The sequence below is a fragment of the Myripristis murdjan genome, chromosome 24, assembly GCF_902150065.1.
Source record: "Myripristis murdjan chromosome 24, fMyrMur1.1, whole genome shotgun sequence".
NCBI lineage: Eukaryota > Metazoa > Chordata > Actinopteri > Holocentriformes > Holocentridae > Myripristis > Myripristis murdjan.
Window position 1 is genome coordinate 20,179,157 of NC_044003.1, and position 25,003 is coordinate 20,204,159.

Here is a 25,003-nt window from a genome sequence, read left to right on the forward strand (position 1 = left end):
ATGTGCCCTTTTTAGGCATTGCGGGTTTAAATTCATTTTCTCTAAGCATGCACCGCTGATTCGTATTTGATAAGCATTACATTAAACCAATCTTGACATTGCTCTGTCCTACTTTATTTTTAAATTCTGAGCAGGATTGAGCTGGCGCAGACACACCCTTTGTAAAGAAAGAACAGTGCAGGAAGGAGCGAGAGAGTGAGGGAGGGAGGGGAAAAGAAGGAGGGAGGGGTGACACTTGGATCAGTGCCGCCTCCACGTGAAGCTGGCCGCTAACCAGACAGGTTAGGTATAATCTGCACACACTGCGCTGCAAGTAGCCCTATCCGAAATAAGCTCGAGGAATTCACCGACATATATGTACACGATACACGCAAAAGCACTCACAGACACGCACAATGGGAACGATTTAGGGAATCATTTCATAACTTCAGGAGATCCAGCCTACAAGGAGGAGGTATGTGTGGATGATGCAACCTGTACAGACAAGCGCTACCTATAAAGAGCAGTGTAGGACTGGGGAAAGGGTGCTATCTCATTGCAACATATGCCGTAATACCTTTCAGTGTGCATTGTCTTTCAGTAATAAATACGGCAAAACAGTGTAGGAGGAGGTATAGTCCACGCAAAACATAATAATTGCATTATCAAACACTAAAATGGAGCAATTCGGCTGCAGTGATTCATTGCAGGGCCGAGCAGCTCAAATGGTCGAGCGCAGCACTGACTCAGCCAGAGTTAGATTCTAAATCTCACTGGGACCAGCCATGCTAAAAATGCACTCAGAGCATTGTAAGGCAGATTCAAACAAACTGCACTAAATCAGTATCCCGCACACACCTCCCATTTTAGGTTTTTTTTTTTTTTTTTTTTATCTTACTGCAGTCACCTGAAAATGTTTCATGAGCATCACATCAAGCCAAACTACTAATAATGATTCAATAGAAAATGCAAAAACAGGGCTGCCAATAAGATGTTTAATCCCTTTTAAGAAGCTGAAAGGTTTTGCAAAATGGAGATGTTCATGTAAAGTACTTTGTGTTCCACTCTGTGGTGCCTACCTGGGGTCTCCTTTATTCATGTTGACGGAGCCTGGATGCAAAACTGTCTGGTTCCCCTCCATCTCCACCACACATTTTGTGTTCAGATCCTTTTCTGGTTTGAAAAAAAGGTCAACGAGCACAGGAAAGTGAATTATGGATCTGTTTTGAACAATGGTAATACTTAAGAAATAAACATTTGTCTACTTTAGGGCCAATTGCAGACTGAAAGTAAGTGACCTGGGTGCTTCATTTAGCACTTTACAGCACTGAAAAAGAGCTGTGAAGTGAGAAATATATGAAATATCCCTTGCATAGGGGATCTTATTACCATGATGAGTTTATAAAACTCAATATGTAATCGCAAACTATGCTGCACTGCCACTGTCATTATACGGTTCCTAAGTAGTCACACACAGCTCTCATCACAGAAAAACAGGTGGCATAGACTGTGTGTGTGTGTGTGTGTGTGCCAGTTCCTCGTGATCACAACACCGACAGCCATGGAGAAGCAGGAAATAGTTTTATTGTTGATGATTCATCCATGCCCTGCCTGTGCAAACACAAAGACCAGTTCACGACTCTCTAACCAGTCAGTAAGGAAAAGCAGGATCAGACCCTGTCAGACCTTGTCTTCCTCATTCCCACCTACAAGGAAAATAAAGGAGGAGACAGTACAGGAACTTCCTGTCACAAGCAGGGTGAGGACACATGCACAGGGAGATTTTCCAAAACACGATCAGTTCTTGTAAATCAAAGCTGTAGTCCTGGTTTCAAAAAAGTCAATCAAAAAAAAAAAAAAAAAAGCATAAAGCTTCTCCACCGCTCAGCTGTTGTTGAGAATTATTTATGCCAGTAAAAAAGGGTAAATACGTGACTGCACATGCACTGTACTCGCAATTTTGACCGGAGGTAATGTCACTGTCCATTCTGTTTTTTCCATTTCCATTCCCACAGCACTCCTGCCAAAATAGCCAACATTCACTTTTCAACAGCAGTGCAAAATGGGTCTCTTCAGAGCCTGAGGGGGGAAAAACTAATTATGTAAAACACAGGAATGAAGCCTCTATTGTTTGTCAAAACCTCCCACCCAAATGACAAATTAAGCTCCGATTGCACAAACCTATACAGAGGCAAATGTCAGGGAAACAGTGTGTTTTCTAGGAGAAAAGGGAGGGACAGCATTGACCAAAACACCCCGATTGGCCGTGCGGTGGAAAAGGTCCAGCTCAGGAAACTGAAGTAAAGGACTGTCACTGGGCTTGTGTTACATGACTCACCTCTCCTGTTCATTGGTCGGACCCGGACGGCGACCTTTACATTGGAATCACTCAGGCTGCTGTCATCCATGGTGCCAGCTGATCTGTGGCAAATGAATGAAGGGGCAAAAAAAACAGGGAAATCCCATCGATCATGATCACCCATGTGTGGCATTACACTTCAATAACACGCCAAACATCTTATTTTCCACTGTTTTGTCCACATTGAACGTCAGCTCGGTTACATGGGACACAATTGCCACTATAAATAAACACAATGGCTACTTGGCTCCATTGATTACTGCACTGTTCATATGACAACCCGTCCCCAGACAGCTAGTATGAGCTCAAATGAGGACAAAACTAATCGGAGTACATTATATTCTTTAGTAAAAGTGCAAGTGCGGAGGACTGACCGTGCAAACGGAGTGCGCAACTATTTCCCTGTCCCGCTGCCACAGCACCTTCAAACACACAGCGGCTAGCCTGAGACGCTAACGATGGCTGGAGAACAAGAACAAACACACACACAGCAGACACACACACACTGTAGTTTACTGACCGCCAACTTGTCCCAGTGCGGCGCAGGAAAAAAAAAAGGAAACCAATCCGTAAAAAAAAAACTTAGGACTGACTGCGGTTCATTCTCTCGGCTCCTCTTCCACCTGTTGCATTTCCTGAAACTGCCCGCAGAGATCAGTCAAGCCATGTCAACTGGGAACTAAGGGGATTTGCCATGAGATTTAGTGGGCTTCCAAGTTGCGCTCCGCTCTGCACAGACTTGCACAAGTGATTTGCGCACGGATGCGGCGTCCCGGCGCGCATCCACATGCGTTACAAATCTGCGTTCCTCCGTCACACTACTGTAGATTTCACATTTGCAACGAACTGGGTAAATCGTGCCCGTTTGATGCGTGGTGATCTAAAGCGACACAGATAAAAGCGTGACACTAGTTTGTTTCAATTATCGCAACGCTAAAATAATAAACAGGTGTCACTAAAAGTTGCTCCAAGAACTAAAAGGCGCCTTTGCGCTGTTTTACGACGGCTTGGCTGCGGGGCGGCAGAAGCCGTGTCGTAACGCAACGTGGTATCTTGTTTACAACCGTCTGACGACTCCTCCACTTTTCCAAACAGATGTCGGCTCTCTAACAAACACCCAGTACAGTGAGGTTGAGCCGGCTGCCTACAGGAGGACATGGGGAAGCCAAAGAAGAAGAGTAAGACCGCGAAGCTGTCTTTGAAATGTCTGGAAATGTTTTGTGAAGCGGACACACTGCTTGTAGCTTGTTGCTAATGCTAACTGCATGTGCACTCTGTCTGCGGCTAATAATGTGACAGCGGCCACAGCCAAACATGTGTACAGTTTCTAAAGCTGAGATATTGAACATTTGTCCTCTTCGAGTGATTAGTTATAATTACTTAGTGATTAATATTGCATTTGTGTCAGGAAGTATCTAACTTAACTCATGCTCCTGGAAGCTGTGGGCATTTGCTGGTCCAATGTAACGTACTTTAATACTTTTGTCAGCATGTTTGGATGAAAATAGTGCTGAATTTAATTTGCCAGGTGATCTCAGCCGAGCCGAGCTGATGATGATGACCATTGCGGATGTCATCAAGCAGCTGGTCGAGGCCCATGAGGAGGGCAAGGATATAAATCTGAACAAGTAAGTTCTGGAAACTGTGATGCGTTTACGTACCACAAGACCTGCTTGGCATGTATATGTAAGTTAATATATCATATATCATATAATATTACATCATTACATTTACTTAACGTTATTCCCAAGTCTTCACAAAGTTATTATGCTCACACAAGTGCAGTCACACGTCACTGACACAGACACAACAATGATTTTGATTTTGACTAGTTTCCTTGACTAGCCATCCACTCTTTATTTATGGCCACTTTTTGCATATCATAAAATAAACAAAAATAACAATTGAGTATGTTTCTGTGTGTCTGTGTCTGTGTCTGTGTTTTTTTTTTTTTTTTTTTTTTTAACAGAGTGAAGACTAAAACCTCAGCTAAGTATGGTCTCTCAGCCCAGCCTCGGTTGGTGGACATCATCGCTGCCGTTCCACCTCACTATCGTCGTGCCCTTGTGCCCAAACTGAAGGCCAAACCGATCCGCACTGCCAGTGGGGTGTGTAGCCCAAAGGCGCCTCTCTATCACTTTGGGGCACCAGTTTTCTTGCTTAGTTCTCTCAGATTGAAGCCAAACTCTCGATGTGCATTGCCTAACCTATTAGCTAATTACCTTTAAGTGGTAGCATACTAAAATTTATCATCATGTTCATGTGAGTAGACATCTCCCAAATGCTTGCATGCTTGAGTAAAAGAACACCGGTGATGTTAGTCTGTCTGATTTCAGTTTAATAAACTCTGATAATGCAGCTTAATTATTTATGAAACTTCTCTTTTGAAGGTTTACTAATCCATTATATTATTCAGTGATGACCACTGAGGTTGTATTTTGGGCGGATATTCGCCTCATAAGCCTTACTTACTATTAATATATTGAATACAAGTTCAAAGAAGCCAGATCATTGTCGAAGTATAAAGAAAGTGTCCTTTTGCCAGATACCTAATAGCCAATTTGTCAATAAAGATATGAATAATCAGAGGAAGATTTACAGAACTCCGTGTTTGTCATCTGTCCAGATTGCAGTGGTCGCTGTGATGTGCAAACCCCATCGCTGTCCACATATCAGTTTCACAGGCAACATCTGTGTGTAAGTGACTGTCTGTCTGTCTGCACAACCCTCTCCTGGGTCACCTTTAACGTTAAAGTGTGCACTATAGATGGGAGCAAAGCCTGACTGTGTGTTCGTTGCCTGACAATGCAGGTAGAGGCGCTGGTCAGAGAATTCAGACATGTTCAGGAGGGGCAGATGTATATCCTAGAGGGCATGTGGGCCAATTTCTCAGAGATGAAGAAAAGATCTGAAAGTAGTTAAAAATGAATGTGCGAATATCAGACAGCGTATTGCAATAGTCTGTTATTGGTTTTCAATGCTTGGTTGAATCCTTTATGTTGCAGCATTTTTTTTTTCATCACCACATGCTGAATTATTTACCGTTGCCATATTCAGTGTAACTCATAAATCAATTTCTACTCCAACAGCTACTGTCCCGGTGGACCTGACTCAGATTTTGAATACTCCACACAGTCTTACACCGGCTATGAGGTGAGACAGTATTTTGCCTCATCATCTATAAAAGGCACAAATTTTGTCGGTTTACATCATATACAGTGTTCATGGATTCTGTTTAGGATTTTTTTTAATAAACTGTATATGCATCATTATTTATACAAACAAATAAAGGCACAAAATTAACTCACAAATACTGCAAAAAGCAGTAACTATGTTGAAAACATGTATTGCTGTTTTGGAAAATACAATTATAACCCAGATATCTTGTCCAGATTTCTTATAATCAGAGTAAATTAATATCTGAGTTACTGTAAGTTGTATGGTGTTAACTTGTCACATTGAAAACTTCACACCTTAATATTAAGTTGTGATGATTTTGTTTTGCATGTTAGTGCATGCATTAAGTCTTAAAAATGCATATTACCACACCAAAACAGAATTCATGTGTATTGTTGCTGTAATCTCAGAGGGTTAAATCAATAATCGTGACTTTGTGACAAAACAAAACAAAAACAGTGTCGAGACACCTAGTGTTTGGACACTGATGTGCAGATGAATAAAAGCTTGCTTTTGAACTTTGACATCCACATGAACATTTTTGTCATAGTAGTAAGAATTGATAAGAACTACAAAATTAGTTTTTGCATGTCTGACAAAGGCCAACTGAGGTAGAAATATTTGTGTTAACTCATAATCAGTGTTTTGGAGCAGCATGTTGTTGTGTGGATATTCTACGTTTATCACTAGAGAGCACGTTGGCCTTTTATTTAGCTCCATTGTAGCAGCTCTTGGGGCTTTACTGCATAATCAGGCAATACATTTTTTAAGTCATATATGCAGGTGCACAGTTTGGATGATGATGCGTCTTCCTCTTTACAATAGCCGACGTCCATGCGAGCCATCAGAGCAAGATATGACCCCTACCTTCAGACCAGGCATCGGGTGGAGCAGGTCAGTGTAACTCTGTGTGTTTCAGTTCTGGCTGCTCAGCTTATATAGGTTCAGATTACTATTATTATTACAAAACCACACATTTAACAGCTTCTGTCAAGTGGTAAGTTTTGCTTGCATAAATTTATAAATCATGACCAGTGATAATGGATTTAGTATGCAGTAATGAATATCATGGCTTGTCCTCACATTCAGTGAAAAGCGAGTGTTAAGTGACAAGCATGCCTGATTGTTTTACTCTCTGGTTGGATGCTCTGCCAAGCGCTGTATGCATAAACCCCAGAGAAGAACTTGGGATTTGAGGCACTAAATAAAAGAGCGGACTTGACCGTCACCTGGCCATTATTTTCCTTAATGGAAATCTGAATCTAATGCAGTTTGTTATAAACATTCATCAAAGTAGCAGTAGTTATATGCTGAAATATTTTAGCCTGAACTGTGCTGACTGAATCGTTCGCTTCGTTTTTCATGACTGCTGCCAACAGAGCTGAACAGGGGTTATGTTTTCGCTCTGTTCAGTTTGTTTGTTTCTTAGCGGGATATCTCAAAAAGATATGATCAGATTTGCATGAAACTTGGTGGAAAGGTTGGTCATGGACCAAGAAAGAGCTGATTTACTTTTCACACTGATTTGCCAAAAGGGGGTGTAGCAGTGGATGTCATTAACTTTTGGTGAATATCCAACATGTGAAGCGTGCATTGTGTTGGCAGAGGTATGTGCTGAGTGCTCTCTCGTTAATTTACACCGCCGCCAAACGAGTTGGACAGGGTTTATGATTTGGTCCCATTTTGTCTGTTTGTTTGTCAGCAGAATATCTCAAAACATTTTCTCAAAAGATTTGTCACTGGCCAAGAAAGAGCTGATCAACTTTTCATGCTGATTGGTCAAAAGGGGGTGTGGTGGTGGGAACTATTGACCACAAAAAGGCATTTAACCTCCAAACAGATTCATCTAACACAGTCTGATTTTATGAAATGCTTTGTCATGGGGGAATGAAAAGCTGATTTACCCTTCACCCCAAATGGCCAAAAGGAGGCGTGGTAGTGTGTGTGGCCTGTCATAAAATAGATGCATAACTCCAGCAACAGAAATACTCCCTAATCCTCCTCACACAGTTTGTTTGAATTAGTTAGATAAAACAGATTACCTTCAGTCGAAAGCATGAAAAGTTAATATTGACAAAAGTTTAATTTGGTTGACTGTGTGACATGGATATGGCATTTCCTGACATCTGCATAGCATTTGCGGAGGTACACGCTCTACTGAGTGCCATCTTTCTATTTGTCAGTTTTCTTCACATTTTAGGGTTACTTGTTATGGCTAAGAGTATACTTAGAATTTTGTTATGATTCTGTTACCATCATGGTTATCAGTAAAAAGTGAATAAAAGAAATTTGTTGCACTTTTTGAGCCTCGTATCAACATTATCAACTAACTATTTTAAACTAGATTGTGCATTCTGAGTTAGATGCTGTGTACAGTTATCAGTTGTGAAAACAGAGACCTCATGTCTGCCATCTGTCGTCTCCAGCTGAAGCAGCTGGGCCACAGTGTGGACAAGGTGGAGTTCATTGTGATGGGCGGGACTTTCATGGCTCTGGCTGAGGAGTACAGAGACTACTTCATCAGGAACCTGCACGACGCCCTGTCCGGACACACCTCCAACAACGTGGCCGAGGCCGTCAGGTGATCAATAATGTCACACTGTCTCAACCCCTGTAGGGAAATTCTCTTATCACTCGCTGTCTTTCACTAAGGTCAGCGTGCAGAGTGGAGCAGCAGCTCTGGAGCTGGTCGGGATTGAGTGTAATGCTAAAGGGCACTTCAGCAAGGCTTTAACCTGGATCCTGCAGCTGAATCTCTTTCCAATCGACTTTTTGCACAGCAGCCACTTTGACATGAAGTAGCCGGCTAAACTGGTGTCATTAATGACATGAATTCAGGCTCTGGTCCATGTCAGTGTAGCAGGGCCTTTCCAGTGAGCCAGCGTGAGCAGCACAGGGCCGTGGCTCTGCTAAAGCTTCATTAACGTCATTAGTAACACCTGGGTTTACATGTCATTTCATGTCAAAATCAATGCTGTGGGAAAAAAATGTATTTCACCTTCCAGTTGGCAGTAAAACAATAGCACCAGCAAACTGTAGGTAAAATCACAAATAGGGTACAGGAATTAAATACAAACAGTTTTAGAGAAAGAAGTAGTATTTATGAAAAAGAGCTGGTTAATAAATGAGTTTTAAGCAGTGCATGGGAAGTCATTGTAAACATAAGCAACTTTGAGAGCACAAAGTAACACAGATTGTTTCCCGGTGAAGGCCAGACTAGATTTGTTTTTCAAATTTTATAAGTTTACTTTCTTTTATTGCACTTGTAAACAACGCAGAGTGCTTCCCAATGCAAACCAGAATAAAAGCAAGAACAATATGATTATGGCAGCAAATGAGACTAAGAACATAGACAGAAGTGAATGGACAAAACAAAACAACTAAGAAAAGGCCTTGAAGTACAAATAGGTTTTAAAATGTAAAAAGATATTAGCCCACATGTTTTGTACCACCAGTTGTGACTGGCAGAATTACTCAGCAATCCTTTATTTTTACCATTTCAGAAAACTTCTAATCAAGTTTTTTTTAATTAATTAATTATTTAATTAGTATTTTTCTTGGTTTCTCTGCCATTAGGTTTCTTAAGCCTGTTATACACATACAAAGCAACATTTTGTGGCAAAGTTAACTATGAAAAAGAAATTAGAGTCTGAACAAAATATATTATGCATACAATCAATTATAACTGCTAGCACCTGACAGGTGTAAGTACTTTTGATTGATTGCAGTCTTTTTAATAGAGCTGTCTGTACCTGTTTGTACTCGCCTGAAGGAAGTCTCTTTGATTGAAATGTAGCCTGCAGAAGTTCATTAAAACAGTTTTGTCTTTAGGGAGCGTGCACACTTTACTTTCATTTCACAGTTGTACTTTTTGATCTTGCACCTGTGAAGTTTGTTGTTTGAATGTTGTTGTTTCTGTAGGTGCGCACTCTCAGCCTCTCCTCAAAGATAACTATGCCAAGAATTTTGATAAGCGGTATAATTTCCCTCTCCATAAGTCTTCTAGGCACAGTACTCCCTATCTCCCAGTATGCGTCATAAAATTTGATGTGTGTACTAGGAATAATGCTTCTTTCCACCAGAGGGAGCTGTTCTATCAGATCATGTTTACACTCTCCTGGACATTCATTCAGCCTCAGTGGTTCCTCACTACTGGATATCTGCTCACACTGCCAAACTATAAATATGAAATCAGCAAAAAGTCATCATCCAGGCTCACTGACACCCATCAGAGAAATCGATTTAGATAAATGATCTGTCATTAGGCCTTACCGTACGAGACAGTGTGTCCTAAACTCTTTTTTTCTCTAGCATCACACATACATCTTGGTCTGTTTATATACACCTTTGCCCCATTGTAAGATTATTGATTCACTATTACATATTACACTTTCACAAACGCACCCAAACCCAGCACCACCAGTGTCCTAGAAGAAGCAAAGCTGTAGTGATCGCCTCCACAAATTAAGTCCTCAGATAAACCCACTCAGAATTCAGGTGGAAAATAAAAGGCCGTCTCAATAAGTCTTCTTCAATTACTTCGATTGATTCTTTACTTACTGAGTAAGGCCACCTTCGAATGAAATTAGGCGTGTGTCTGCTCAATATGGATTCGAGTAACAACTTTTTAGATGACTTGGAAAAGATTGAGAGTGAAGTTAGAAATGCCCATTTGTTGGAGGAGGTGGTTGAACGTCATACAGATGATTGAACAAAATAATGGCTTTTTCCACAGCACTGAGGCTTTGTTTGTTTGTCAGTGGGTCCTATTTACTTCCCTAATGCCTGATAAGACCCAGGGGGTGTGTGTGTCTGTCTGTGTGTGCATTTGTGGCTGTGTCTTCCCGTTTAAGTATGCCTGAGGTTATCCCTGTCAGTGTACGAATGTGTGAAAGAGTGATGCGATGGTGTGTATGGTGGTAGCCATGCAGGTGTGAGTTGGTGTTTGCCAGGATTTGCCCTGCCTTGCTATCAGCAGGGTTCGTTAAGATGTCTCGATTACATTAATTGTGGTGGCAGCTAATCAGTTTGAGGCTTGGGTGCCTCTGGCTTTAACTCAGGGACAGCCCTTATCTCTGCCACAGTCAGTGTGTGTTTTTCCTTGTATGTGTGTGCGTGTGTGTATGAGTTTGTATCTAAAACGCTGTGTGTGTGTGTGTGAGAGAGAGATGCCCACGGAACATGTGTCTCTTCTCACCGTGCTCAGCCTACGTCTGATCCGATCACAGCAGCAAGCTACCTGGGGATAATCGCTCGAGATAATAGACTTTTTATTGACTCATTTCATACAATCTGATCATCCTCCCTGGAGCAAAAACTTCTGTAATTGGTGTAAATCAGCCAGCAGACTGTAAAAGATGGACAGTTACTGCCAGCAGATACAGAATCAGTCAGAATATGAGCTGGCAAGTGGGCTGGTAATGGTCATCGGAGCAGCTGGAGTGGAGAAAATGACAGCTGGCTGACGTGGCGAGATGAGATGTGCCTCTTTCGCTGATTGTATTGTTTTTATGATTTCAGTCAATGGCTCAAACAAGTTTGTGGTCGGATCAGGCTAGACGAAGGTGTGAAAATGTCTTTGTAAAGAGCAGGTTTTGCTTTCACAAGTGGTTTTTGACCGAAGAAACCTCACTTTGTCAAAGCAGAGGTTTCATTACTGTAGAACTGCTGAACTGGGATCAGGATGCAGCCTGGCCTGTTTTTGAAAGACCTCAGTCACAGGGTGAGAGGTATAAATTTGTTGATTATGCTGATGGTCATATGATGTTAATGTTAAAAATTATCTTAAGATTTGAAGAAACACTAGCATCATCTAAATGATTCAATATTTTATATCAGCTTGCTGTTTTCTCAGACAAATGTACCATTAGCAGTAAATATCTGAATAATCTAAGATGTTATGAAAGTGAATAATCAAGGCTGTGTGTCTCTAAACATTGTGGTTTTAGAATAACAACTGGCTCAGAAATAATGAACCGTGAGGATAGTAAATTAACAGCCTCTAAATTCATACTGCCAAGTGATCACAGCAAAACATTGGTGCTTACAAAGCTCAGTGACATTTTACAGAGATTAAGGAACTTTAAAACATCAAGACTGTAATTATATGAGGGGGACTGAAAGCAAAAAGAAGAACACTCTAGAGAACATGGTGCAAACAAAAATCACTTAAATAGCCGCTGTTCTCCTGCAGGTACTCAGAGCGCAGTAACACCAAATGTGTTGGAATCACCATCGAGACCCGACCGGACTACTGCCTGAAGCGTCACCTCAGCGATATGCTGGGCTACGGCTGCACGCGACTGGAAATAGGAGTCCAGAGCGTCTACGAAGACGTGGCTCGTGACACCAACAGGTGAGAGGGGAGCGTTGGATGTGATGCACAGACAAGTGGGTAGAGGGGATGGATGGGAAGTGGTATTGGCAAATGGACGGACCACAGATTGAGTCTATGAATGGATACAGAAGTTGTTTATGTATGGGTGGACCGATATATGTATGAATAGATGAGCGTTTTCCCTGCAGGCTTTACATCTTGACTCTATTTTTATGCAGAGGCCACACGGTGCGAGCTGTGTGCGAGTCCTTCCACCTGGCGAAGGATGCCGGCTTCAAGGTGGTGGCCCACATGATGCCTGACCTGCCGAACGTGGGCATGGAGAGAGACGTGGAGCAGTTCATTGTAAGTGTTCACACATTGTCTCCAACAAATGATGCATCCTGCCACACACACACTTTGATCAGCACCTTGTGAAGCAGCTGGATGTGGAAACGAATGTTGTTGGTAGCGTTTTCATTCACTTAACACAATCTGAGACAAACAGATTAACAAACAAATTAATAAACTCAATAGCACAAATACCCCACGTCCAGAATCTGTAGTAGAGAGTACAACCAGAAATTTGTGTGGCTGTGTTTCAGTCAACTTGTAAGCAGCTACACACCGGGCCAGAGACACCCCACAAGGCCCCCTTTGGAAACATATTAATATGTTGTTCCATAGTCCAGGACAACCTTGGCATCAAAATGTTGGCAGTGTTTTGCTAAGCCGTCGGGGAGTTACGTGACTTTTTGTGGTACAAACCCACTGCCACGCCCTCTTTTTAACTGACATTCCATGACATACCTGTCCAAAGTTTTTGCCCCCTTTTGGGCAACAGTTGCAGAAAGAAAGCCATTTTTCCTTGGTCCTCTGATTAGATCTAAACCTGTTGTGTGACAGGCAGACCAATAGAATCAGATCTATTTTTCTACATCTTATTTCCTTTTCCTTTAGTTTTTCTGTTGTCGTTGTGATTTTCTTTGATCTTTTCTTTGGTCTTGAAGCTGCAAAACGTATCAAAGGTTTAAGATTAGTCAAGGAGTCAGCAATTTCCAAACCCAAAACCTGGTATTTATATTACTCTTCTGATATAATTTTGTAACTGCAGGTATCACACTGGGAATCAATCAAAAACTGAAATGGACACTGGGGTTACAACATGAGTCAGTAGATCACTGTTCCAGGCCAGGAAAACTCTGAGCTCCTTGTGAGAATAGTATTTCTCTTTTGGGGTTCAGTAAAGTATCTTAATTTGGTCTTCGGCAGGTCTTTGTACGGAAAAATTGCTCCTATTAAAATGGTTTTACCTGCAAGTCACAGTGTGGATGAGGGACAGGAGGGAGCTTTTTCCTCTTAGTTGCCAAATTTCTGTTGCCGCCAGTGCACCTGTTTTTGGAACATTAAGTTTAATTGTTTGGAAATTTTGGAAATAAAAAAAAATACCTGACGAGCTAAGAAAAAATAATCAGTTTATGCTTGATCCCACAGGCCATCACAGGAGGGTGTTAGTTATTTCCTCTGTGGTCCACTGGCTAAATAAAATAACAGTAAAGTGACACAGCGCAAAACATCATCGGATATAATGTACGTAGCACTAGCTGAATTTCCTCACTACAAACCACTTCACAGTTTGATCCATAGTAATGTTCTCATTTCCTTTTTAAACATTGCTTTGAGATCTGCAGAGGGAGAAAAGCTCTCAAAGTTGATATCAGAGTGGCAAAATGAGCTTTTTCACACACACAAAAAAAGTTCAGTACCAATTTGATCAGTAGGGTTACTGTTTGTGACAGCAACAGTCACGGTTTCCTCTTTTACTCAGCATCCAAATGTGTCATCACAACTAATCTCACAGTGGTGCACTAATGAGTAAGTCCTGCGTGCGCCGTCTTAAAAATAGAAGAGTTGTGGAAGTTGTCTTGCTGCTCCCAACATGATATGATTCAAATGCAAAATAATGTCAGGTGTCTCTCTCCAGCAGCAGGCTCACTCTCACTGCTGATTGAAAACAGGGCTATAATAATAATATGCAGAATGAGATTATGCTCGTTCCCAAGGAGTCAGACTGTAGGATGTAAATGAAGACCCAGTTTGAGACTGTGTGCCTTTTCAGCTCCGATCCGTTGACTTGCACAGTGTCAAAATAGAAGTGATCAAAAACACTGATGAAACACAGATAAAGAAGACAAACAATCTGCTAATTTTTGCAGGTGGGTTTAAAAAAAAGCACCCCGAGGGTTTTATCACACCACCTCATTGCAAAACAGGCAAAATAAACCAATAATCTTCTCCTTTGCTGTTATAGTTCAACTATTTAACTTTCTTTTCCTGTTTTGTTTTTTTTTTCTTAATCTGTGGGTGACCATTGGCAAACAGAAAACTGACGACACAGCATTGCAGAGGTGCAAGGTGCAATGAGTAAAAAGCTCCATAGCCCCTGTAATGAAGCAGCCATTAAAATAAAAAAGGCAGAAATGAGGGGGGGAGGCTCAGCTGTAATGTGGAAGCACCTGCTTGGCTCAGCTTTGTTCTGCTCAAAGTGTCTGACTGGTAAATTTTAGAAGTGGAGTTTTTCACAGTTGGGTGAAAGCAAAGTGAAATTTGTCTATTTGTCTGTCTCCTTTGTCTCCATACCCTGGAGTTTTTTTTTTTTTTTAAATGAATGATGGGTGATTGTTGGAGCTTGCTAAGTATAATGGAAAAGTTGAATGTGCATCGGTGAAGGCGTTTAAGGCAACGTCTGTCTTATAAGCATCAACAGCTCGGCGTGTCAGGAAGAGAGTTCATGTCTTTCAGCAGATTGGTTGCATTTCCCTGTGTGTGTGTATGCCATCACATGCCTTTGTTGAATGTGTGTGTGTGGTAGTAATGGGAAGGGCAGCAGTGTGTCGCCACGGTGAGGGAAAGCAGATTAAATGTGTATTTGGCCCTCGGAGAGCCTGTCCTCCTCCTTCTCCTCTCTCTCTTTTCCCACAACATTATCTCACGTTATACCTCTGTCACTTATCTGCTCTGTCATTTCAATTCTTTTCTTCATTTCATTTACCTTTTCTCTCCCAATGTACAGTCTCTATATTTTATCCTTCCTCTGCTATCACAGTGTTTATGCTCGTCTTTTTAATGCTCCCTCCTGTCCTATCACATTTTCTTTCTGTTTCTCTCTGTATTCCATCTCTATTTTTGCTTCTCTCCTTCCACTCCTATTGCTCCTATCTCTTCGGGTCTGTCATCTTTTCTCCCATCACACGCTTCTTCTTTTATCTCTCCATCTTTCCCTTTCTTTCTCTCTCTCATCTTTCTCCACTTCCATCTCACTGCTCTCCGCTCTGCCTCTCTCCTCTCACTGGAGAAGATCCACAGGTTTTTAAATGTTTTCAGTCCTGAAATCTCTTCTCCCAGAAGCCATTAAAATACTCACCGCTAAAACAGGAAGCCACCACAGAGAGCCACTCTGAGGTGCTCACACACATTTAACACACACTGCGCTACACGGCTTTGTTACCCAGCGTTTCTTAGGTTATGTCTAAGGCTGTTGAGGATTTTATTGAATGGAAAATGACAGGAAAGACGCAAGAAAATAGGTCATATGGGCATTCAGTTATTCATTTGGACATGGTGTATCCGAACACATGGAACAGACGCTCAGATGTGCCTTAGTCTGAAACACCACCAAGATGCCTGAGACCTAAATACACTGTAGTCCCAGTTCAGCTGCTTTTAACAGAGCCTCTACAGATCCAGCAGAAGCTTTCACGGCCATCTGTTTAGTAGTGCATCTCTTGATTGGTTTATTGTGATGATATGTATAATATATATTTTTTAAAGAGTATTTTGTGAGCATTTCCACTTTATTAGATATGTAGTCAGAGAGGAAGGACAGAGAGGAGAGAGGGGACCCAGGCTAGGATCGGTGGTGTGTAACTGCTGAGCCACCAGGGCGCTCTGTTTCTAATCAATTAAACAGGTTGATTAAGTGACCAGACCCCCCACCACCCCAAGTGACCCTTAAAATGCTTGAGTGGATAGAGAGAATGAACAAATCAGTGGATTGCACGAGTGAAAATTGCATTATGCTTGCTGCATTTGGTAATTTGGACAAAGACAGCACGTTAATAGTCCAAATATGATTCAAACAGCAGCATCTGATTCAAAAGTTACATTCATTCAAAAAGAAAAAAGAAAAATCCACCTTTCGGCTTTATTCCTACAGTATTGCCCTGATCACATCCTGTCCCCTCAGTGTCAGCTGGGGTCACAGGAGTTCAGCGTCCAGTTAATGCAGAGCCGTATTTAGCTTCTTGTTACAACCCGCAGTTGATAGCGGGGCTACAACCAGAGAACTTTGCGTCCTCCTTGCGTCCACTGTGGTTGTCCTGATAATGAAATTCGATTACAACTTTGTCCCAGCCCGAGACCCTCTCTCACTTATCTCCCGTGTACAGACGCTCCTTATCCTGAGGGAGGCATCCTTAACGGGGTTCCACTCTGCCAGCCAACACACTCTGTGATAGTGGATCCACGACGGTAGCAGGTGCAGAATCCCCAAGTAGTCTCTGTTAGTTAGCATATCTTTTTGTTTGTTATCACAGCATTTCTCAGATTGGATACCTCTTCCCATTAGGTGCAGTGCGACCCCACGTGTATCATTCCCTCGTGTGATTATGAGCCGTGACAAGAGAGCTTATGTGATGCTGATATTGCCACTTGATTATTTTTGGAGAATGTGCAGTGATTCCAAATCTTCACAGATCTGATCACGATTGTAAGTGCTGAGTAGAAGGGAATGAGAGGAAAGCACATCGATTTCCCTCACTGCACGAAATCAGACAACAAGAGTTGTGTTCTTCAAGTGAATAGTTGGACATTGAGGTGCTTTCAATTCAGATTGGGGCTGTATTGAAGTTCACTGGATGTCGTTTTAATTTAAACTTGAGGAAAATCAGTTGTTCAGCTGTACCTTTTTTTCCAGATATTTTCTCAAATCTTAGATTTTTAGCTTTTCTTTGGCTTTGTCTGTCCATGTAGTTAAAAGGCATAACAAATACATTTAATACATTTAATACATTTTTTTTTTTTTTTTTAGAAATGCTATCTGTTGCTTTCTCTTTGTCTCGCTCTTTTAGCAATACTACCAAAGTGGTTTTACAATAAATTACATTCCATAAATATTTTTAGACAGCACAGACAAATGATTAGCACACATATGGTAAAGAAGATTTGGATTTTTCTCAAGTTCCTCAAAATCCAAGAGAAAATGCACCCAATTTTCACCAATATGTCACGTTCATGTGCAGGCGGGGAAAGGCCAACATCAAGGATTTCCACAATGGCTTCTATACAGCTTCACTTTCACATTATTGTATCAGGAAATTAAATGTGGAAGACAGTCGACAAAGAAACAAACCATTATGGTGGCTACGGCAGTAGTTAGTGAAGGTTTGCACTTTACCGACTTCCTTCTAGTTTTGAATCAAACACAGAAAAAAAGGAGAGAAGATGGTCAAGGAACTAACATGAGCCTTTTGTCCTTTCACTGTCACTGCTGGTATGACCCCCGGTTATAGGAGGCACATAAATATGTCCAGATAAATGATGGAGGCACAGAAATGCAGTCAGGAATGCGCTGATGTCAGATCTATATGACTGGGTCTGAAAAACTACCTTGAAATGTCAAGCATAACAATGAACTTGTGTCCTTTTGCAGGAGTTCTTTGAAAATCCAGCATTCAGGCCCGACGGTTTGAAGCTGTACCCGACGCTGGTGATCCGAGGCACCGGCCTGTACGAGCTGTGGAAGACGGGCCGCTACAAGAGCTACTCGCCCAGCGCTCTGGTGGACTTGGTGGCCCGAATCCTGGCACTGGTGCCACCTTGGACACGGGTCTACCGAGTGCAGAGGTGAGACAATGACTGGGCCTGACAATGACTGGGCCTGATTTTTATCTACAGCACTGCGGATGCAGTCATTCAAAACAATTAGTTTTTTAAAACTTTTTCAGATAGTGCAGGAATGGGATTATACATACATACTAGAATGTGGAAGCCTGGGCCCATCAGGTCCCGATGGGTCCTGGCGGGTTGGGCTGGTTTCAGACAAATGTTTAGAAATGATGGTCAGGTTCGGGTCGGGTGTGGTCATGTCAGCGTTACTTCAGGGAAAAATGATGGTCCTACTATCTGATGTGGGCAGCTTCCTGCATAGTGCTGGAGTTTACGCGACGACACTGAAGGCAGCACATTTCAGGCGGTAAATGTAATCTAGCATAGGACAAGCAATTTTTTTTTTTAGCATATATGAACTTTTTCTGTATTCTAATTATAGATAGATAGATAGATTTTTTTTATGGAACCATTCAGAGTGAACAGTCAGCCAATCAAAGACATTGATTTTATTTTGCTAAAAAAAAAAATTATTATGATTTCTGTCCTTTTCAGAATTGGGTGGAAAATATTTAATGTCAGAGCATTGTTTTGTAAAAAGTCACTTGCTAGTTTCTTACTTTGAGCTTAAATGAGCTACTTTTTATTTAAGTAGATTTGTGCACAGATATATTTACGTCTAGGTGAATAAAACGCCAACAAAGTAACAGTTTTTCTACCTCAATAGGATAATGTCTTATTGTCTGTTAATCTAGCAACCAATTGAGAAATACTGTAGTTTCAACACTACTTTCAGTCCAACTCTAAGTATTTATTACATAACTTGACCTGTATTTTTTGTTATGTACTTTGTTGAGTTATTTTTCTGTAACTTCATGTGTGAATTTTCTCTCTCTCTCTCCCGCTCCTCTTTCCCTGCGTCCGTCTTCGTCTGGCCCATCAGGGATATCCCCATGCCCCTGGTGAGCTCCGGGGTGGAGCACGGTAACCTGAGAGAGCTGGCTCTGGCCAGGATGAAGGACATGGGCACTGAGGTGAGACTGAAAAGGACCTCTCATATTACAAAAAGACAGCATGTCAGCTTCTTCTGAGCGTCAAAGCTAATGGGCTGTTCCGGCTGGGATGTGATCCAGACGGGGACCGTAGAACTACTGTGGTGGCGGCTGCCAGCAGATGAATGCTGACGGTTGGAATAATTTGCACACGCCGCAATGATAGAGTACGTTAAAAAGATAAAAAAGACTTCCAGGTGTAGTTTGGAATTGTTGGAGTGTGGAATTGGAAAGTCCTCAGTGTCACTACTGGAGAATATACAGTCTGTGGTGAAGTACTGGAAGGCAGCTTTTCTAGATGTAGATCCACTCAGATCCCATCTATCCATCTATGAAAATGTCACGCCAGGTGAATGAGGCTCGATGCACCAAACAGAATATCCAACGCAAACCACTGTGAGGCAAAAGGCCCCATGCCAACTTCCATCAAAAAGTCTGAGGATAAAAGGCCTAATCCAAATCCTTCATCTGAAAACACCCATGAGGTAAAGAACCTCCTGTAAGCTTCCATTATGAAAAAGCTGTCGCATAACAGGATCAGGATAAAACGTGTATCAGAAAGTATTTGTAGGCTAATAGGCAAGTCAGACTACACTGCACAAGCACCTGCTGGCAAGTGTTGCTCTTGTTTTCCCCAAACACCCATTATATTAAAAATAAATAAATTAATTAATTAATTAAAATAAAATACTTGGCTCTAGTTTGTGTCTAGCACTATTTTTATATTGAAGAATTCATGAAATGGGATTTGTACATCCTTGTTTTTATGTTTCTTGTTTCTTGTATGTTCTTGTAACAGGATGTTGGGGAAGGATCATTCAAAAGTGCAAAGCAATAGGATATCAGGGAGAGAAATACGATTTTGTGTGATGGAATGAGTGGAAGAGTGGGATTAGAAATTTCTGAAGTCTTAATTATTTACTTTTTTAGATAGGGCTACTGGCACAGCATGAGGTCCCCATTTAAGATTCACTATTTTCCAAGAAGCAAAAGTGACGCATAAAACACAGCAGTGTGTGTGATCAATAGCAGAATCTCAGACTGGCTGAGCCGTTGTTTTCCTTTGGGTAGAGCAGCGGCGCTCCCCTCAGAGGTAGCGGCGGCTTTGGTGTCACGCATCACTTCACATTTCCATCAAGGTGCTGTGCTGTAAGCTCAAATTATTTGAACTTTGACCACGTTTACAGCTGACCTTTCACAGCGCGTCCAATCAGATTGTAGCTTTATGCATGAGGACGGACTCATCTTCTGAGTTTCCAGAAGTGTGCAGCGTTAGAGTTGAAATAAACTTTCCTAGTTCTAAATCAGTATTTTCTCTTAATGCAAATACAGTCATGTTTTGCACATTTGCTAAAGCTATAAAGTACCGGTGCAAAGAGATTTGGCGTCGCTCTTTTTTTAATCATTTTTTTAACATCCCTTCCTCCCCCTGCACCCCTCTGCAATGTGTCAACAAGCTTTCCTACACCCTTCTTATCAGTGAGTGCAGCACAGCAACTCCGGTCATGTGTGGTCACTCTTCTTGTATTTTTGCTGACGCAGGTGTACTAGAGGTGACTTCAGACTGTTGTTTACCGACTCGACTGCTGTGGCTCTGTGCAGTGAGCAAAACAAGCAGTAATAAGAAATTGTACCGTGTTGATTTAGCACAAAAGTTGTGAAGAATTTGCATGCAACTTAAAGCGTTTTAACTGCAAATCTGTGCGGATAACCAGGATTTTTTTTTTTTTTTTTTTCATTTCTGTGTTCCAAACATCAGATGCTCCAGAATGAATTAAAATGGTTGTAAAAGGGTCTGAAAATATGATTGGACTCATTTATATCTGTCTCTGTCTGTAGTGTCGAGATGTGAGAACCCGAGAAGTGGGAATTCAGGAGATCCACCACAAAGTGAGACCTTACCAGGTAAAAGGAAGCACCCTTAAGACAGAGTGCACTCACTATCTAACAGTTGGAGATGGACTCCTGAAAGGAAGTGGTGTTGTGTGACAGTAGCTTCAGGTAAAGGTGTGTGTGTGTTCAGGTGGAACTGGTGCGGAGGGACTACGTGGCTAACGGTAGCTGGGAGACCTTCCTCTCCTACGAAGACCCCGAGCAGGACATTCTGATTGGCCTGCTCCGTCTGCGCCGTTGCTCCCCGGAGTCGTTCCGCCCAGAGCTGAAGGGAGGCGTGTCCATCGTCCGCGAGCTGCACGTGTACGGCAGCGTCGTGCCCGTCAGCAGCCGAGACCCCAGCAAGTTCCAGCACCAGGTGGCTACACCGTCATACACACTCACACACTATACCTCACATAAAGTCGATACACTCTCATTGTGATTACCCTGTCAGCTGGAATTAGGGGTCCAGCACTGAAGGTGCGGGAGCCCTCTTACGATGACCTAGATTTTTTTTTTTTTTTTTTAATCTTCTTCTTCTATATTTCTTACTTCTCCTCTTAAAGTATCTGAAACCCCCAAAACTGTAACAGCTACAGCCTACAATGATATACTATCAATATATTGACCAACCCTCGTTGGAACAGAATATGAATGAGATCACACTCACAGTTCCATGATGGAAAAGTTGCCTTTGCTGGATTTTTATGTTGTGCTCATTTTGAGTTCGCACTGCCCAGTTACAAGCAAACCAGGGCTTGTAAACAAAAGTCACAAGGAGCTCATTTATTGGACAGAGTTCCTGTAATCTATCAGTCTGCGAGGGTAGAGATTTTAGCATCAGGAGGGGCACTGATAATTAGTCTGATGTCAGTCTCTGTAAAGCTAATCATGATGGATCTCTCTGCAGTCTCTATAATTTACCCTCTGTAGCGTCCGAACCAGTTAAGAACATATCAAGAAATAGCCAAATATGTGTTCAGACTGTAGTTTATCCTTGGCTGATTTTGTTATGTTAGCTTTCTCAAGCATGAACAGCTGCTGGTTAAGAGATGCCAACATCAGACTCATTTATACCCATAAAATGGAATATTTTTGGAGTCATTTTCTGTAGTTGACACAGTGGGACTCTCACTCCTAACAACCTGCATTGCAGTTAACCTGGAAGAGGACAGACACTTTCATTTTCAGCCAGTTTTAGTGCAGTTATTGGCCTTGAATGCTGTAATTTTCATGTGCCCATATGAATCAGTGAAGTTAATCTGAATGAACTGCCCCCAATGTGTTTGCCGTGAATCTGCCCAAAGACAAACATTTAAGGCCAAATGAAGCATAAATCCTATAAAAATTGTTTTTAAGAATGACTAGATGAAAACGAAAATGGTTTCCTCTCTGTGTAGGGTTTTGGGATGATGCTGATGGAAGAGGCAGAGAGAATTGCCAGAGAGGAGCACGGCTCTGCCAAACTGGCCGTCATCTCAGGTGGGAATAACACCAAAAAACCCACAAAACATTTAACTCATTCTCAGTCGAATAAATACCCCAAGCTACCAAATAAATACAATGTTTTGAATGTTTTTGAATAAAAGGTATGCTGCTACTCATGCGCACTTGCCAGAATTTACTGTGCAAGTAAAACTAAACTTACTGGAAGTTAAACATTTTTAAAAGATGTTTTAGTGCATATGTGTTTTAACTCTCATAGTGGGATGTTTTTGCAGTATTTTAATGTTTTTGTCATTCTGATATTTCACTCATTTGGATGACTCCATCTTTGAGGCTTATGGATAAATAAAGTTCTCCATTTTTCAGCAGTATCACAAAATGTTTACATAATGCAGGTAGATGTTAGATGGTATATCCTGTCTCTGAAAAAAACTGAACCCTGAGCAGTTCCACATGGAGTTCAGTGAGTTATAACAACAAAGTTATTTGTACATGATACTAATCATTCTGTTCTTTCTTACGCACGGGCTGTTGTTCAGGCGTAGGAACGAGGAACTACTACAGGAAGATGGGCTATGAGTTGGAGGGGCCGTATATGATGAAGGATCTGTACGGACCTGGAACAGACTGAGCCTGGACTGAACCACAAGGCTTTTTATAGAAGACCATGTTTTTATCTGGACTATGTACAAGCACGTACCTGCGCACAAGTGGTTTTATTTATTAGGATCTAATTATTTGAATGTGTTTCCTGCAGTACATGGAGTGGCTCATAAATTGAGGCTCACATTGTGCCACTTTCCATGCATTAAAGGACATCATGGCTGAAGTTTGCATTTGCTGTTTATCACACACACACACACCAGGCAATGCAACTGCATCTCCACTGCTTTATTTAGATAAGGAGGCAGAGTGTGGGAGCATGTGAGGAATAAAGTAAAGTTAGAAGAGATGAAACCACAGTGCATTATAGACAGTGATAAATTACAGTCGAGACACAATCACTCTACTGCTGCAGTCTCACCCAAAGGCAGGTGTACTTTGTCTGTTATGTATTCTGGAATTTTCCCTTCAAATGCACAGTTGCAACTTAGTATTTTTGCTTTCCTCATTGAAACAAATTCGGTGCCACAAACCCCTTACCATACTGATCTGTTGCGACAAGAAATGCAATGGTACTTATGTCATTTTCAATTTTACAAAAATGTTACATGTGAGTCGTGATGTCTCGGTATCCCTCAGAGAATTTATATGTTTGTCTAGGATGAGAAAGGCTGCTTGGCATCCTAGTTTTAGTTAATCATGTTTATACTGCAATTTAATGGAAAACAGGCCTTCATTAATGGTTGGCAGTGGATGAATGAACACTTGGAAATGTCCTCAGTGGGCAGTCGTTGTATAATTGCACAATTATGATTTATAGGGCAGGAAATAAATATCGGTGTTACATAAATTGCTTTTTAAAACCTCTCAGTTAATCCCATTTCATGTTTTGTTTTTTTTTGGTCATGCGTTCTACATGTATAATATGCTGGGGGATCCCAGGTGTTTACCAAACACCATTCGCCTTTTTTGGCCAAGAAATAAAGCGTATTTCAGTAACATTTTCTGACAAAACTCATTTTTTTGGCAGAATAAAGTCATTCTCTTGGAAAGATGTACCAGAATAAAAATATATTGCTTAAGCCTAACTGACAAAACAGCTTATATGCTTTTGGTTTCCAGCATGACGTAACATGCTTCCTTTCTCCAGGACTGGAATGTCTCTGCTCCGGTGAAGTCACTCTCATTGCAGAGCCTCGTACAACACGTTTTCCAATGTCAAGGGTCCAAGTCCTTGCGAGAGACCCCTCATCATTGCCCTCCTCGAGTGTTTTACTGGCTCATTTGACACAGCCATTCCAATTACATCTTCATCAGTTACCTGTCTATTGAAAATTGACTGAGAGCTCTGTTCAGCCACACACAGTTTCTGGATAGGGTTTGTCATCTGAGAAATGGCTTGCAATAAAAGGGAAAGCCTCATGCTGCGACCTATGTCTCATATAGATTCCAGTTTTCCCGGGATGATTGAGCCTGCACGGCCATGCGTAATTTCCTGGATGTGGCTCCTGTGTCGTGACTTTGCTGTGCTGTGAGTTAGTGTTGCAGCACTGACGCAGTGACGACTAGGCCAGATTTGCTCTTTCTCTCCACGCTTGCTCACTCCTGCTATCAGCTGTGAAATCTAAAAGGACTTTTTACCCCTCAGACTCGCTGAGTCTGTGCTGAGGTGATTTGTGCTGTGTATGAGGCACAGTGGGGTTTTATCTTCACTGCAAAAAGAGAGGAATATTATTACTGTACTAGAAATATGGCGACTTCAATTAAATTTTATTCATGAGGATAAGAGTACTCGTCTGTAAAATTAAGATAAAATAAGATGGAAGTCAAAATGATCCCATTGGTGAAACTGGGCTGTTGCTGAAACAAATAGTAATTGCATGACATCAAAAGAGAAATGTAGGCCTATGTACCGATAATGGGAGTACAAACATGAATCTGACATTTCAACATGAAGTTGCACAGCAGAAAGTGTTCAATATGAAAATACAGCAAAACTACAAAAGCTATGCAGTATGAAACTGAGTAAACTAAGCATAAAAATGCATATAAAACTAGGTTACACCTTTGCACTGCACAACGGTCTGTCTCAGATAAGTCAGTATTATTTGTATATTCCAATATCACAGCAAAGATGTCAGTTATTTTGCTTGAGCACTTGGTGAAGCTGATACAAGGAACCCCTGGCTTAGCTTTGCAGATTTTTGTAAAAATAATCCAGTTTTTTTGCGTGTCTTTTCTCTAATCTTGTTTGTTAGTTTGTTTTCTAAGATTTACATTAGAGAAAAATTACAGTTAGTTAAAAGATGT

General features: G+C 41.5%; 2 protein-coding genes across 2 annotated transcripts in view; one reads left to right on the forward strand and one right to left on the reverse strand.

Moving 5' to 3' along the window:
- Positions 1 to 2,956, reverse strand: part of LOC115356046 (kinesin-like protein KIF13B) — a 43,649-nt gene extending 40,693 nt beyond the window's left edge. Inside the window, exons 1-3 of the mRNA XM_030047042.1 lie at positions 2,928 to 2,956; positions 2,318 to 2,400; positions 1,059 to 1,152 (exon numbers count right to left, since the gene is read on the reverse strand). Coding sequence (XP_029902902.1) covers positions 1,059 to 1,152; positions 2,318 to 2,400; positions 2,928 to 2,941 — 191 coding nt within the window. The 5' untranslated portion in view covers positions 2,942 to 2,956. The remainder of the gene's footprint in view (positions 1 to 1,058; positions 1,153 to 2,317; positions 2,401 to 2,927) is intronic.
- Positions 2,957 to 3,081: 125 nt separating this feature from the next.
- Positions 3,082 to 23,692, forward strand: elp3 (elongator acetyltransferase complex subunit 3). Its single transcript, XM_030047018.1, has 15 exons — positions 3,082 to 3,516; positions 3,867 to 3,966; positions 4,308 to 4,446; positions 4,965 to 5,035; positions 5,428 to 5,491; positions 6,341 to 6,409; positions 7,942 to 8,096; positions 11,709 to 11,870; positions 12,071 to 12,197; positions 17,542 to 17,735; positions 18,661 to 18,751; positions 20,609 to 20,674; positions 20,793 to 21,020; positions 22,045 to 22,126; positions 22,630 to 23,692. Exons 1-15 carry the CDS (start codon positions 3,495 to 3,497, stop codon positions 22,719 to 22,721), a joined length of 1,662 nt encoding a protein of 553 aa, XP_029902878.1. The 5' UTR covers positions 3,082 to 3,494; the 3' UTR covers positions 22,722 to 23,692.
- The last annotated feature ends 1,311 nt before the right edge of the window (positions 23,693 to 25,003 follow it).